The sequence below is a fragment of the Phaeoacremonium minimum genome (assembly GCF_000392275.1).
Source record: "Phaeoacremonium minimum UCRPA7 unplaced genomic scaffold PA7_03_scaffold_371, whole genome shotgun sequence".
NCBI lineage: Eukaryota > Fungi > Ascomycota > Sordariomycetes > Togniniales > Togniniaceae > Phaeoacremonium > Phaeoacremonium minimum.
Genome location: NW_006921275.1, coordinates 425885 through 439765, shown reverse-complemented (window position 1 = coordinate 439765; position 13881 = coordinate 425885). Strand labels below are relative to the sequence as shown.

At 49.6% G+C, this 13881-nt stretch overlaps 3 protein-coding genes across 3 annotated transcripts; all 3 read left to right on the top strand.

The window, feature by feature from the left end:
- Window positions 1-2510: 2510 nt before the first annotated feature.
- UCRPA7_4894 (putative subtilisin-like serine protease protein) lies at window positions 2511-4315 on the top strand (the record flags this gene model as incomplete). Its single annotated transcript, XM_007917445.1, has 2 exons — window positions 2511-2885; window positions 3083-4315. 2 exons carry the CDS (start codon window positions 2511-2513, stop codon window positions 4313-4315), a joined length of 1608 nt encoding a protein of 535 aa, XP_007915636.1.
- Window positions 4316-8567: 4252 nt separating this feature from the next.
- Window positions 8568-11138, top strand: UCRPA7_4893 (putative dna repair helicase rad3 protein; the record flags this gene model as incomplete). Its single annotated transcript, XM_007917444.1, has 7 exons — window positions 8568-8583; window positions 8631-8762; window positions 8831-9066; window positions 9143-9259; window positions 9320-9653; window positions 9714-9881; window positions 9994-11138. The coding sequence occupies 7 exons, from the start codon at window positions 8568-8570 to the stop codon at window positions 11136-11138; spliced, it is 2148 nt and encodes a 715-aa protein (XP_007915635.1).
- Window positions 11139-11769: 631 nt separating this feature from the next.
- Window positions 11770-12133, top strand: UCRPA7_4892 (putative allantoate permease protein; the record flags this gene model as incomplete). The annotated part of the gene is made up of 2 exons (XM_007917443.1): window positions 11770-11815; window positions 11868-12133. The coding sequence occupies 2 exons, from the start codon at window positions 11770-11772 to the stop codon at window positions 12131-12133; spliced, it is 312 nt and encodes a 103-aa protein (XP_007915634.1).
- Between the last annotated feature and the right edge of the window lie 1748 nt (window positions 12134-13881).

Sequence of the window (13881 nt, the reverse complement as noted above, 5' to 3'; positions counted from 1 at the left end):
TTCCCATGTATTAATTTAGCCATGGCCGCTTGAATGATGCTGGATATGAGAGATCCAAGAAATTACATCAAACAATGTTCTAGTAGGCTGGGCCATCTCCTGAACTCATAGATGCCTACCGCCACATAATTGGCAATGTGAATAACTAGTTTTATAGTGTATACACAGAGGTGAAGTGTCACATGTAGGGATCGAAGAAGAGAGAGAGAACTGAATCTTGTAAATTGCCGTCATCCCAAAGAAGTCTGTATTGATAGCAGCGCAAGTTGCGTGGTACTACTCGGAACCGAAACACGCCGCTAATCAACCAATTTGAGTGCGCTCTCAATAACTCGTGGAAGGTTTCTAAAAGTCTAATGGTTTCTTCCAGCTGTGTCAACTGTTAGATTAGTGACTGTTAAGCCTTTGAAAGGTTGTCCCAGTAAATGACTTGTGCATATCATTGCGAGATGCCAGCAAGATCTCCGGCTTGTCCATTAAAACCGATGATGCAATGATTCAGACAAGCAACCAAAGACTTGGAGAAGAGGTCGGCTTGTGGTTAGCGAGCCTTGGAAGCTTGAAGGCCTAATAAGTGTCTAGGCTGCAGGCTGTAGCGAACCCCTGTCGCTCCTGGGCTCTCCCAGCTAGCACCTATTCTTGGAACGGCAGCCGCCGGAAAGGGAGCTCCATAAGCTGGCTCCCTTGTTTTGAGTCATGGAGAGAAGCGAGCAGCGAGAGAGCCAGACTCCCAGCGCACTTTGGAATGAATTGCCAGAACACAGATGGACAGTCGAAGGCGAAGACATTGACCGAGCAGGTGTGCAATTGCAGGGCCGGTCAGTGGTGGATGGTCTGGAGAAGTCTGCTACATTGTCTGGGGCGTTCAAGTCATCCGGAGCTCTGAGTCCATACCGAGAGACAGCTTCGGGAGGAGCAGATCTCACAAGCTGATGCAGCTGGTCTGCCTAAAGCAAGGTACTACCGGTACACTAGAGGTACCTCGAGAGTGGCATGGCACGCATGGGATCAGTTGAGGCACGTGTCCGTCTTTGCACAGTTAAGCACGTTAATAAGGTGCACACATCTGACCGGCCCATCTGAGTCGAGTCGCCCCCGCAGGACTGCGTGTGTGGTGAAGGTGAAGCTACAATGAGTGGCTGGGAGGACTCCAAACAGCCAAGGTTGAAGCTTCCGCGCCTCGTCAAGCCGCCTCGGGAGTTTCCTACTCGCGGGCACTGCTGCGAATGGATGCAGGGGGCTCTAGAGATCTCGTTGAGATTGTTTACCCTGGTGATGTCGTTCCAGCTGCATTGATTCAAGCAAGCCGAGGCGTCCTGGGAGCTATCTACATGTACCTACCTCTATCTATCTACGGAATGACTAAATGACTGGCCTCGAACAGTAACAGGGGGAGCTCGGGTGGATTACGCTACGTACCCCGCGCCACGGCAACTCAGGCAAGTCGAGGCTGGCGTCGGATCGGATGATACTGTAAGACCGGACGGACAAAGGAGTGCGTACTTGTCTCGCTGTCTCGCTGTCTCAATGTGTCTTCTCAACAGATTGAGCATCGTAATCGTAGAGGGTCATAGACTCGTCTAAGCACACATAGTCTATCGTATTTGATGACTGATAGATAGATGGATGGATAGCTGTTCGCCTCGCCTCGCCTCACGCGGCATCCGGTATCGTTGACATTGACAATGAACTCCCTGTTGGTGTGCTCATCAGTGGAACTGCCTGCCAGCGCCAGCTAAGCCGCCCCGTTGTTTCTTATCGGAGGTGGCCAGGTAACTCAAACAGGTACAGCACTGTACTTCCAGCTTATCGCATTGCTGAGGGAACCTCGTGAGCCAGACATCAGTGTTTCCGGCGACGCGCTTGTCCGTTTTCGGCGACTCGCAAGCCACATCAACCCCCGTGATTGGCCTGGACTGGTCCCGCTTACAGTTAGGTAAGTGGTAACTACGGTATCCACAAGGTGTTATCTGTACCTACTGCTACTGCTAGGTCCTACAATAGGTCGCTAGCTGCGTAGCCTCCAGCGCTGCCTCTTCCCTCTTCCCTCTTTCCTCTGACGCAGGGCCCTGCAGATGTCCCTGGTTGCCTTGGCGGGCTGCTGACTGCCCCAGTGACCGCCCGCCGTATGATGAGGAACCCCCCCCCCCCGTCCTGCTTCGGCTGTGTCTCGTTCGTCATCCTAGTGGTGGATTGCGGACGCTTTATCTACCCCAGAGCTCCCACCCATCCTCGTCCGTCCGACACAGCTCTCTCCTCCTCCTCCTCTCATCCGTCTTTCCCATCATCATCGTCTTTCCTCTACCCAAAGTCCATCCTCATCGGCGTGGTCTGAAGAAGCAGTCGTCTCCATTTGCAGAGGCATCGAATCCGGCATTCATTTCTCGGTTTCTGTGTTTGGTTTCTTGTTTCATCGTCGTCGTTATCGCACCTGTCGCTGCTAGTCAGTCCGACATCGCCTCCTCCCTCCTCTGCCGTTTCCGTTCCTTTGCCCCGTTTCCCACTTCACAATGAGAGGCTTCATCGCTCTCTCGCTCGCAGCCTGCGCTGCAGCTGCACCGGCCTTCGGTGTCGACACCATCCACGGTGGTGCCGCTCCGATCCTGTCCTCCACCAACGCTGAGACCATTCCAGACGCTTACATCATCAAGTTCAAGAAGCATGTCTCGGGCTCCTCTGCTTCTGACCACCACAGCTGGGTCCAGGAGATTCACTCTTCTCGTGAGCAGGAGCGTGTTGAGCTGCGAAAGAAGCGCTCCCAGTTCCCCATTGTTGACGACGTTTTCAATGGCCTCAAGCACACCTACAAGGTCGGCGAGCACTTCATGGGCTACTCCGGCCACTTCGATGAGTCTGTCATCGAGCAGATCCGGAGGCATCCCGATGTAAGTCTTCCAAAAATGTCATTTCAGCATCAAAAATCATCTCTACACACACTCGCTCCTTCCTTATCCTTGTGCATCATTGAGCACATACCGTAGCCCTGAATCGTTATCGGCCACCGGGTGGCGATACCGGTCCACGTGTCCATCCACACCAACACACACCTAGTGTGAACCCCGGCTAACAGCATCACAAACAGGTCGAGGCCATTGAGCGGGACTCCATCGTCCACACCATGAGCTATGTCGAGGAGAAGAAGGAAGACTGCAGCCCGGAGACCGAGAAGATGGCCCCATGGGGTCTGGCCCGCGTCTCCCACCGCAAGCCTCTGTCCTTCGGAACCTTCAACAAGTACCTCTTCGCCGACGAGGGTGGTGAGGGTGTCGATGTCTACGTCATTGACACTGGCACCAACACTGAGCACGTCGATTTCGAGGGCCGCGCTCACTGGGGCAAGACAATCCCCGCCAATGATGAGGATGTCGATGGTAACGGCCACGGAACTCACTGCTCTGGCACTATTGGTGGCAAGAAGTACGGTGTTGCGAAGAAGGCCAACATCTACGCCGTCAAGGTTTTGAAGTCTAACGGCTCTGGTACCATGTCAGACGTTATCGCCGGTGTTGACTTCGCCGCCAAGAGCCATCTGGAGCAGGTCAAGAAGGCCAAGGACGGTAAGCGCAAGGGCTTCAAGGGCTCTGCTGCCAACATGTCTCTCGGTGGTGGTAAGACTAGCCTGCTCGACCAGGCTGTCAATGCTGCTGTTGCTGCTGGTATTCACTTCGCCGTCGCTGCCGGAAACGACAACGCCGATGCCTGCAACTACTCCCCTGCTGCCGCTGACAAGGCCGTCACTGTCGGTGCTTCTGCTATCGATGACAGCCGTGCCTACTTCTCCAACTGGGGCAAGTGCACTGACATCTTCGCCCCTGGTCTGAGCATCCAGTCCACCTGGATTGGCAGCAACACCGCCATCAACACCATCTCTGGTACCTCCATGGCTTCCCCTCATATCGCCGGTCTCCTTGCCTACTACCTGTCTCTTCAGCCTGCCAGTGACTCCGAGTACTCTCTTGCCGAGATCACCCCGGAGAAGCTTAAGGCTAACCTCCTGAGCATCGCCACCGTCGGCACCCTGACTGACATCCCCAAGGACACCCCCAACCTGCTGGCCTGGAACGGTGGTGGCTGCAGCAACTACTCTTCCATCATTGAGGAGGGCAGCTACACCGCTGAGCGCTCTGATGACTCTGATGTCCTCTCCTCCGTCTCTGAGCTCGAGAAGGCTATTGAGCACGACTTTGAGGTCATCTCCGGCAAGGTCACCAAGACCGCCTCTTCCTGGTCTAGCAAGGCCGAGAAGTTCTCCCAGAAGATCCACGATATCGTCGATGAGGAGCTGAAGGAGTTCTTCGAGGAGGTCACTGCCTAAATGGGTAGAGAGCCGGTTCCCTTCAAGGCGCAATTCTGTTAAAGTGTGTGCCCTTTTGAGATGCCATACGGGTAATGGAGACGGGTCAGCATTGGCTTTTTTGCATATTAGGATTATTCGGGAGGCGATGCCTGTTTCGCATTAGGGTTTCCTTGTAGTGTTTTCGGTACGCAAACAACGGGCATAGTTCGACCGGTTTACACTTGCGTTACTGGCTGGCATGGTAGCATATCTCCATAGTCCAACGTTCTCTCTCGTCTTATACAAATGTCAGATCAATTTCCTTTCTCTCCTCTGAATGCTGAGATCCATTGTCCTTGAAGTGACTTGTTACCGAGCCAAAGCTCTTGGATATGATTACATGCAGGTGCGGCATTGGTAGATCACCCTCAGGGCCCTGATTGGTTCGGGCGCTGTGAGTCCACGACATGAAAGCCAAGGACGAGCACACATACGGTCTAGAGCATATAGGCTTCCCATCATAGCTTCCTGGTGGTCTGCAGTCTTTCGCTGTCCCTCACACGTTCTAATAATCTCCTGCAGGTGCGGAGATGACTTGACGATTCTGCAAACAGACTTGAAAAGCTGCTGATGGATAAGTAGTCATATTGGTGTTGCAACAAGATTGCTATTTGAGCAAGACCATACAGTATGAACCAATTTGCCCACAGCACGTATTCTATGCTATCAAGTTAGGTAGTTCCGCCTTGCATCCAGTCGTATATGACCAAGATGAAACATATATTCTAGCACAGCGGATGACTTCTGCATGTCATTTGTCGCCCAAGTTCAAAGACTTTTGGTGCTATCTCATACAAGCAATACTCATAAATGATCTTAAAGATTTATTCTTGGACCACCATTTATCCTATGCATGTATGAAGAAAAATCATATGTTTAACCATATATTTGAAGGATCACAAGTCTGCCATGAGACTGGAAACCTCGATATTTCAAATGGAACATTGAGGTGCTGAGGAGCTTGTGAGGATGCACTCAGACTTTGCCATTAAACGTTCAGGAGACATGACGGTGGCTCTCAATGGATATATCTTAACTAGTCTCACAGAGGTCTGTTCACTGTCAGCGTGAATCAAGTGTGGAGGTATCTCTATAGGCAGCTCCAACGATGAGTCAAAAGCGTGCTCAGTCATTTTATACCCAGAATCATCAATATTACGACAAGGTCCCTCCTTAGAGATGTAGCTAAGACAGAATTCAAGGCCGAACGTAGAACAGCCGGAGATCTCTTTGCGGTGAACTATATACAGTGAACATGTGATCCAAAATAGCGCTTGTTGGGAGTTGACTGCTACCTCGTGTTCTTTTCTTGAAGGGAGTATGAGCGGTGAACATCCCCTCAAGCCGAGTGGTAGTCTACGACCAATCGGCGCAGGTTCGACACGGGAGCCCAGTCCAGAAGTGGCCTCAGCCTCACGAGGGAACACTACAAGCCAGGAGGCACACATGAAATCGCCTAACTGAGGCGAACCGGACCGACTTCGAGCAATGTGGCGAAAAGGCCATGTCCGATTGGCGCATGCCGGCACAACCAATGGGCCGTGAGGACTGCGGCTCTGTGCGGCTCTGCGAGGCTCTATGAGACCCTGGTAAACTCAGAAGCCACCTTAGCACATTGTTTACGATTAATAAATAACCCTTCGGACGCGGCTCCCATGAGATAGCAAAAGAGCCGCGTTCACAATCAACTTGAATCATCTTGAGTCGACTCTACGTGGGCTTGCGCGTCTGCGCTGCTTAAAACCAGTTGTCCACGCACGTGGGAGACATGTGAGTGATCCAACAATGTCCCTACAAGACGTCCTTCATTCTATCCCTTGCTGATAATGACTTTGCAGCCCAGTTCTATATTGAAAAGCCCGCAAGAAAATTGCTGGCGACGATGGACGACAAGTAGTATCTCCTCTCATCCCTCCTTCATTGGAGGTGTATGCGGCAGTGATCAAGCCGAGGATTGGCAAGGCACTTTCTTTTGGGACAACGAACTCGCCAATTTATGTCGCAATGAGACTCACCCAAGTCTTCTTGGAAGCGCCTGGCCACCCGATCCTTCAGAGTGCGATGACCAGAAGCAACGAGAGGAGCAGACGGGAGGCAAATGGCATGACGTCTACACCAGTCATAGGGCGTTCGAGCGGGCAACAACAACACTTGATAATAACGCTAGATTGGTATACTCTTTTGGCGATGCCACGCTCCATGATTCCCAGGTGTCGGATTGGGCCATGCCAAGTTTTCCTATATCGGATTACCTTCACAGCAGTATCCAGAGGTCCATACCCAACCTTGGTTCACTGCCATCTCCTTTACCAGCACTCACCGACTCGTCATTAGAGACACCAGTTACAACCTTAGTCGATACTCCTTGCTCGTCGACCATCAACTTGGGAATGCAGGTGGACTTACTTTCTCATAAAATATCCAGTGATGAAAGTGACAACAATTTACTCACGGCATCACGGTAGGAACGTCCCCTTCTTTGCAAAAGAGATGACTGTCTGATTGATCTCATCACAAAGATTTACAAATATAGAGGGCATACGTTGTACAAGATGTAATATAGTATTTCAATCGAGGAGAGACCGCCAACGCCACAACGATACAGTACATATAGGGCGCATGTTCACCTGTCCTCGCTGTTTCAAGATGTTCAAGTATAGAGCAGATAATATCAAACGTCATAGGGAGAAGTACTGTAAAGCTGGCCATAGTAGAGCAGTATCAGCAGCATATCCACCTGACAGTTGCCGTCCTGAGAGTAATGATCGAGCTGCATCTCTGTTTTGGGTGTAGGCTATAGTCGGATCATGGAGGATTTTCCATTATGATATGGAGCTCTGGCCGACTGGAGTCCTTTTTCGATTGAGAGACAGTCTCGTATCAACAGACTTCTCTCTAATAGGGTATCGTAAGGGAGAAATCCGGACTTTTTCCAGCTTCAGTCAATCTTCATTTTAGTTACATTTTCTTTGCTCGGAATACATCAATGACAATGAACCCGAGCAGCAATCATATACCTGGAAATGCTCTAGGAGGCGCGAGGCGCGGATGGCGTGTCTTTGTGAATAGAACTTGAAAGGCTGGTTATCACTTGGATCCAAATACGTTGACTACTGCTGGTATTCCTCTATACAATTACGCAACAGTAATGCCGAAGGCGCTACTGCTCTTCTATTCGTCAAAGACGTGACCCGCAAGATTTATTCTTGGGCATAGAAAACTATATGCTGTGTTCGGATGTGCCTTGCACGTAGTGGGTTCTTTGTGTACTGAATTGTATGTCCATCTACTCAATTTGATCTTGGTAATGTAATGGAGCTCGATAATTCTGAGTAAATGTCTTTCCGCAATTTAATAGAGTGGTCTCATCTCAGCAACTATTGCACATGTTACTCATGATAATGTGCTGTATTGTAGCTAAAATCTTCTCAACATATGGCTTTCTGTGGTCAATAGCTCATCAATCACCAGTGCGAAGTTTCAGGGAATTTTTGCCCCGAGAGTTTGTGTCTAGCACCTGCTTTAGCAAACCAGAACAACTACAATGCTACAGCACAGAGAAATTTGAGGTGCATCCGCTTCTGCCCGAAAAGCGTGCCCTATTGGTGCATACGGGATTGACATGCATGTCGGTACAAATATCTGGCCGCGAAGACTGCAGATCCGACGGACTCAGAGCCTCGCGCACCAAGTAAGCTTGGCATAATTACATATAAAGAGCTCTTCTCTACCGGCACCCATACAGTATTTTCCCTCCTTCACCTTGACATTTCAAATCGTTCATCGAGAATATCATTAGTCACGCCGAGACTTCAGCAGCGGGGAAATGTTTTACGCAATCACAGCAGTTTGCTTGATTCAGCAGCCGGCGAGAAGGGCCCCCATTCACAGAGACTGCTTCCGACCTGGAATCATTCCGACCTAGAAATAGACGTCGCAAGAGTGCACACTCCGAATCCAGGTCGTCAAAATGGAGTTCAACATCGAGTGAGCGGGCGGATGTGGCTTTCGCAAGACCTGACCCTCATGGCTGACCGTGGCTAACATGGCAACAGCGATCTGCCTGTTCTCTTTCCCTACCCCCGCATCTATCCAGGCAGGTCTCATTCTCGTCCTCGAATATGTCATGCTCTCTACTAACGTGTCGTTAGAACAATATGCGTACGTCATCGCTGCTCAAGAAGCATCTGCATGCAGACTTAGCTGACACAGAAAACTTCTCTGCAGCTACATGGTAGACTTGAAGAGTGAGCAAGCTTCTGTCTACTGGTTGGTCGTTGTTGACACGCGTCAGGGACTCTCGATGTCGGTGGGAAGTGTGTTCTGGAGATGCCGTCGGGTACAGGGAAAACTGTCACGCTTCTATCCCTCATCGTGGCATATCAGCAGTACTACCCGTCCCACCGAAAGCTCATCTACTGCTCCCGTAAGCCGTCGCGACGCGACTACAAGCGCCAAGCAAGCCAGTCCACCATCGCTGACCCTTTGTCTTAGGAACAATGTCCGAGATCGAAAAGGCTCTGGTCGAGCTCAAGGGGCTCCTCAAGTTCCGTACCGAGAGGCTCGGATACGAAGAAGAATTCAGAGGTCTTGGGCTCACTAGCCGGAAGAATCTCTGTCTACACCCGTCTGTAAAACAGGAGAAGAGCGGTCACGTTGTAGATGCGCGCTGCCGTAGTCTAACAGCCGGCTTCATCAAGGAGAAGAAGGAAAGAGGGGAGCATGTCGAGGTCTGCATCTACCATGACGTGTGTCTATCCTGTCTCCGCGTTTGTCGATCTAGGTGTGCTAATCTGCACTCTTCAGAATCTCGACCTTCTCGAGCCCCACAACCTAATTCCCAATGGCGTCTGGACACTGGATGGCCTTCTGCAATACGGCGAGCAACACAAACAGTGCCCTTATTTCACCTCCCGACGAATGGTTTGTAACCCGCGATCCAACTTTTGTGCCACTATATCCTAACCTCAAGTAACTCCTTAGATGCAATATTGCAATGTCATTATCTATTCGTACCATTATCTCTTGGATCCCAAGATCGCCGAGCGCGTCTCCAAAGAGCTGTCCAAGGACTGCATTGTCGTATTTGACGAAGCTCACAACATTGACAATGTCTGTATCGAGTCTCTGAGTACAGACATTACCGAGGACTCGTTGAGACGAGCTACGAGGGGTGCCGAGAGCCTAGAGAATAAGATTAACGAGATGAAAGAGTCGGACCAGCAGAAGCTGCAGGACGAGTATGAGAAGCTCGTTAAAGGGATCAGAGGAGCCGACGACGATGGCCACCAGGAAGATTCCTTTGTGGCCAATCCCAGTATGCCTCTCACCTGGAGCTACCGGGTTCCGGTCGGTCTTGGCTAACTGCTTGCCATAGCTCTTCCAGACGATCTCCTCAAGGAGGCTGTTCCGGGCAATATTCGTAGGGCAGAGCACTTCATCGCGTTTCTCAAAAGGTTTATGGAATATCTCAAAGTCAGTTGCTACAATGGTCCAGACTTCAAGTTGTACTATGTCTTACTGACTGGCCCAGACGAGGATGAAAGTACGGCAGGTGATATCAGAAACACCACTGTCCTTTCTAGCACACCTCAAAGAGTATACCTTTATCGAAAAGAAACCTCTTAGGTTTTGTGCAGAGCGATTAACCTCGTTAGTAAGGACACTGGAGCTTGCCAATATCGAGTATTACCAATCACTGCAAGAAGTCGCCACATTTGCGACTCTTGTAGCAACATACGAGAATGGTTTCCTCCTGATTCTTGAACCATATGAATCTGACACAGCTGAGGTACCAAACCCAGTTCTACACTTTACGTGTCTAGATGCTGCTATTGCCATCAAGCCTGTTTTTGACTGGTTCAGCTCTGTCATTATTACCTCAGGAACTATCTCACCGCTAGAGATATACCCCAAAATGCTCAACTTCTCTACTGTCGTCCAAGAGTCATATAGTATGACATTAGCAAGAAGATCCTTCTTACCTATGATTGTCACTCGAGGAAGCGACCAGTCGTCAATATCTACTAGCTTCCAAGTCCGTAATGAGCCTAGTGTGGTCAGAAACTATGGTAATCTTTTGACTGAGTTTGCGAGGATCATACCTGATGGTATGGTCGTCTTCTTCCCTTCCTATCTTTATATGGAGTCTATTATCAGTATGTGGCAGGGCATGGGTATCCTGGATGAGGTATGGAAGTACAAACTTATCCTAGTTGAGACCCCAGATGCGCAAGAGACGTCACTTGCGCTGGAGACGTACCGAACTGCCTGCTGCAATGGCCGTGGTGCTGTGCTGTTATGTGTCGTACGTGGCAAAGTGTCGGAAGGTATTGACTTTGACCACCAGTACGGTCGTACCGTTATCTGCATGGGCATACCGTTCCAATATACCGAGTCTCGTATCCTTAAGGCACGTCTTGAGTTCCTGCGCGAGACATACCGCATCCACGAAAACGACTTCCTCTCGTTCGACGCCATGCGCCATGCCGCTCAGTGCCTGGGCCGCGTGCTACGCGGGAAGGACGACTATGGCCTGATGGTGCTCGCTGACCGCCGCTTCCAGAAGAAGTGTGCCCAGCTACCAAAATGGATCAACCAGGCGCTACTCGACGCCGACACGAACCTCAGCACCGACATGGCGGTTGGCAGCGCCCGCCGCTTCCTCAAGACCATGGCCCAGCCGTTCCGCGCCAAGGATCAGGAGGGCATCAGCATGTGGAGCATAGAGGATCTGAAGAGGCACCAGGAGAAGATGTTTGACGATATGGTTACAGGCGACGTTGATATGCTAGAGAAATGAGGACTTGAGAGTGGAGTGGGAACGATATATGTCGGTTGAAGTTGTGTATGAAGCATCTGGCTTGATTGAGTAACCCCTCAGCCTTGGCCGCCTTAGGTAGCAGCTACAGCACGGTTGATCTATTCATCTCTACCTGATCTCCAACCAAACACCAATAAACCAGATAACAGTCAGTCAGCAGTGATTCTCCTTGGAGGTCTTTTGAATTGACGGTGTCACAGGCTGTCAAATGGAACCAGGTCTTAGAAGCACTAAAGGATCCAAAATACTGGTGTCTAGCCTATTCTTCTTTGCAGAGGCTTACACAAACGCTGGGATTACCAACTTCAACCCTTTAATCATATCGGGCTACGGTTTCTCGAAGGCTAAAACCGTTTTGATGGCCACTCCTCAAGCAGCTGTTGCCATGGTTTCTCAAGCATCGTTGACAGTCATCACTTTGTGGATTCCCAACATGCGTTGCATATTCTGGGTCATTTCTTGTGGAATCGCTATGGCTGGTGCAATAATGGTCAAAACTTTGGATCCTGTGGCAAACAGAAATGCCTCACTCGCTGGAGTCTACCTGATGGGCTTCTACAATGTTTCTTGGGTGATGGCGCTGAGCCTCCAATCTTCAAATGTTGTGGGCATGACTAAAAAGAGTTTTGTTTCAATCTCAGCGGCTGTCTTTTATGGTATATCTCTTCCTTTTCGGTATTTGCACATTCTGCTAACCTTTATCTTCAGCGGTTGGTAACATAGTGGGCCCGCAGTTCTTCCGCGACAAGCAGGCGCCTCACTATCCTCTAGGCATTGGCGCTATGCTGTGCGCATTTGCGGTTATGATGGCAACGGGTATCCTATACGCGACCATTTGTGCCATGGACAATAAGCGGCGTGATCGCAAGTATGGCAGCATGGACAAGGAATGCACTCAGTCTACCACGGCTCTTAATGTGATCCCTGATGACATTGCCGACAAGAAGAATGAGTTGTTCCGTTATACATATTAATCCAAGCAATATGTCCTCTTGTGATATGTCGGGCAGAGTGTTGAACAGTTGTTAATATAGATTTTAGAGCACCTTGTGCAGGCCTCAGAGTGAAGACGTAAAGGAGGGAGGCAATAGTATTCATTGAGCTATCTAGCTATATCTCGATTGGACTAATATAGAAGATTCTCAAAGTTGCCGGGGAATTGAATTTGCCTGTCTCTTTAACTCAGTTTGAAGGCAGGGATAAGCAGTAGGTCAGACAATTAGCCACCAACAGGCCACGGAGAGTGATACATATAGGCGGGAGGGGATAGGGAAAGCAAAACACCGTAGGTATACGGCCTTCCATTCGGTCCCATCATGCAAACTGCTACAGAGACCTGTCATTCCGAAAGGGTCCATGGCCAGGAACCTTGGGGTTACCCAGGACTACTATATATAAAGAGCCGGGTCCGGCATGCTGCGGGGACGGCGATCCTAGAGAAATCACCTAGAAAGGGCTTCAGGTAGTGTTGCAATGTACCAAAGTTTTCTTATTATCAGACATAAACGTTTGAACCTTATGATGTATATTGTTTATATCATAAGTATTACAACACTTATATCGACGATGCCTTCCCTCTCATGCCACCATCAAACGGATAGCCAGTCTTTGGTCACATGCGGGTTGACGATGTCGAACTTGAAATATGGCGCTATGTCACCTAGTCTTTGAAGTCTTGCGCACACAAATATATAGTCAAGTCCTCGTTTACACTCACCGCTGGGTTGAATTATATCCCTGGTCAGGTCCACAGACATGTCCACGTCCCTCGCGCCAGAATCTGGTCCATCCGAGACGTTATTATCTGTCATTGAACGGCTTTCGTCCTCACACTATCACACTGCCGCCAATTAAGCTAAGTACTTTTTCAAATCTATCACAAACAGCTACTTTCAAATTGAGTTAGGTCATGAATACACAGGCTGAGGTAGCAGTAAACACCCTTCTCTTGACCACTTAGCCTATAACTAATCCTTCTCTCCAAATGTTGATAAACATTTTCCGCTTATATGCCCAGGAACACTCATTTAGTTGGCTTGGAGTGTAAAGCGTAGATTACCACAGTCAATACGAGTCCATATAAACCAATCACCATGGTAGGACTGCCAATCTTTAATCGAATTCTTCAGGCAGCTTTCTTGATTATAGTCTCCCTGAAGACACATGATTCCCTGCGTAGTGGCTGATAAACATTTCCGGTCGCCATTGTCGTTGAGCTGAAGCTTCTTCACCGCACCAAAGGGATCGTACTTGTTGTCTATCCAGCGGCCTGCGTCAGTGTTGTGGGTGCAGGTGCACAAACGCGGGGCGATATCTGCCGGGGCAGCAGCGACAAAAGGGGCTAGCAGGCCGATTGAGAAGACGGCGAGGTAAGATGTGATCTGCATATTGCTTGAAATACGAGTCTATTACGGATGAGCATCCTTCACCGCACACGATTCAGACGTGCCATCCAGTGCGCGGATTATACACTTACGAGAAGTTGTTTACTTATGAATTTGAGAGAATGTATTGAATCGCGGGGAGTGGAGGGGAGTCGTTGATGATGCTGGGTTCTAATCTGGTTGAGACTTGGAAAAGATTTTCTGGGACTTTCCAGAAGCCAGACTTGATATACACCTGAAAGCGCTTATTTAATTGTTCGAGTTGTTTTCTTCTATATTCGGTATCTCGTATCAAGTCTTTGGGTGGAGATCGTGGCTATATATTGAAACAGGGCAGC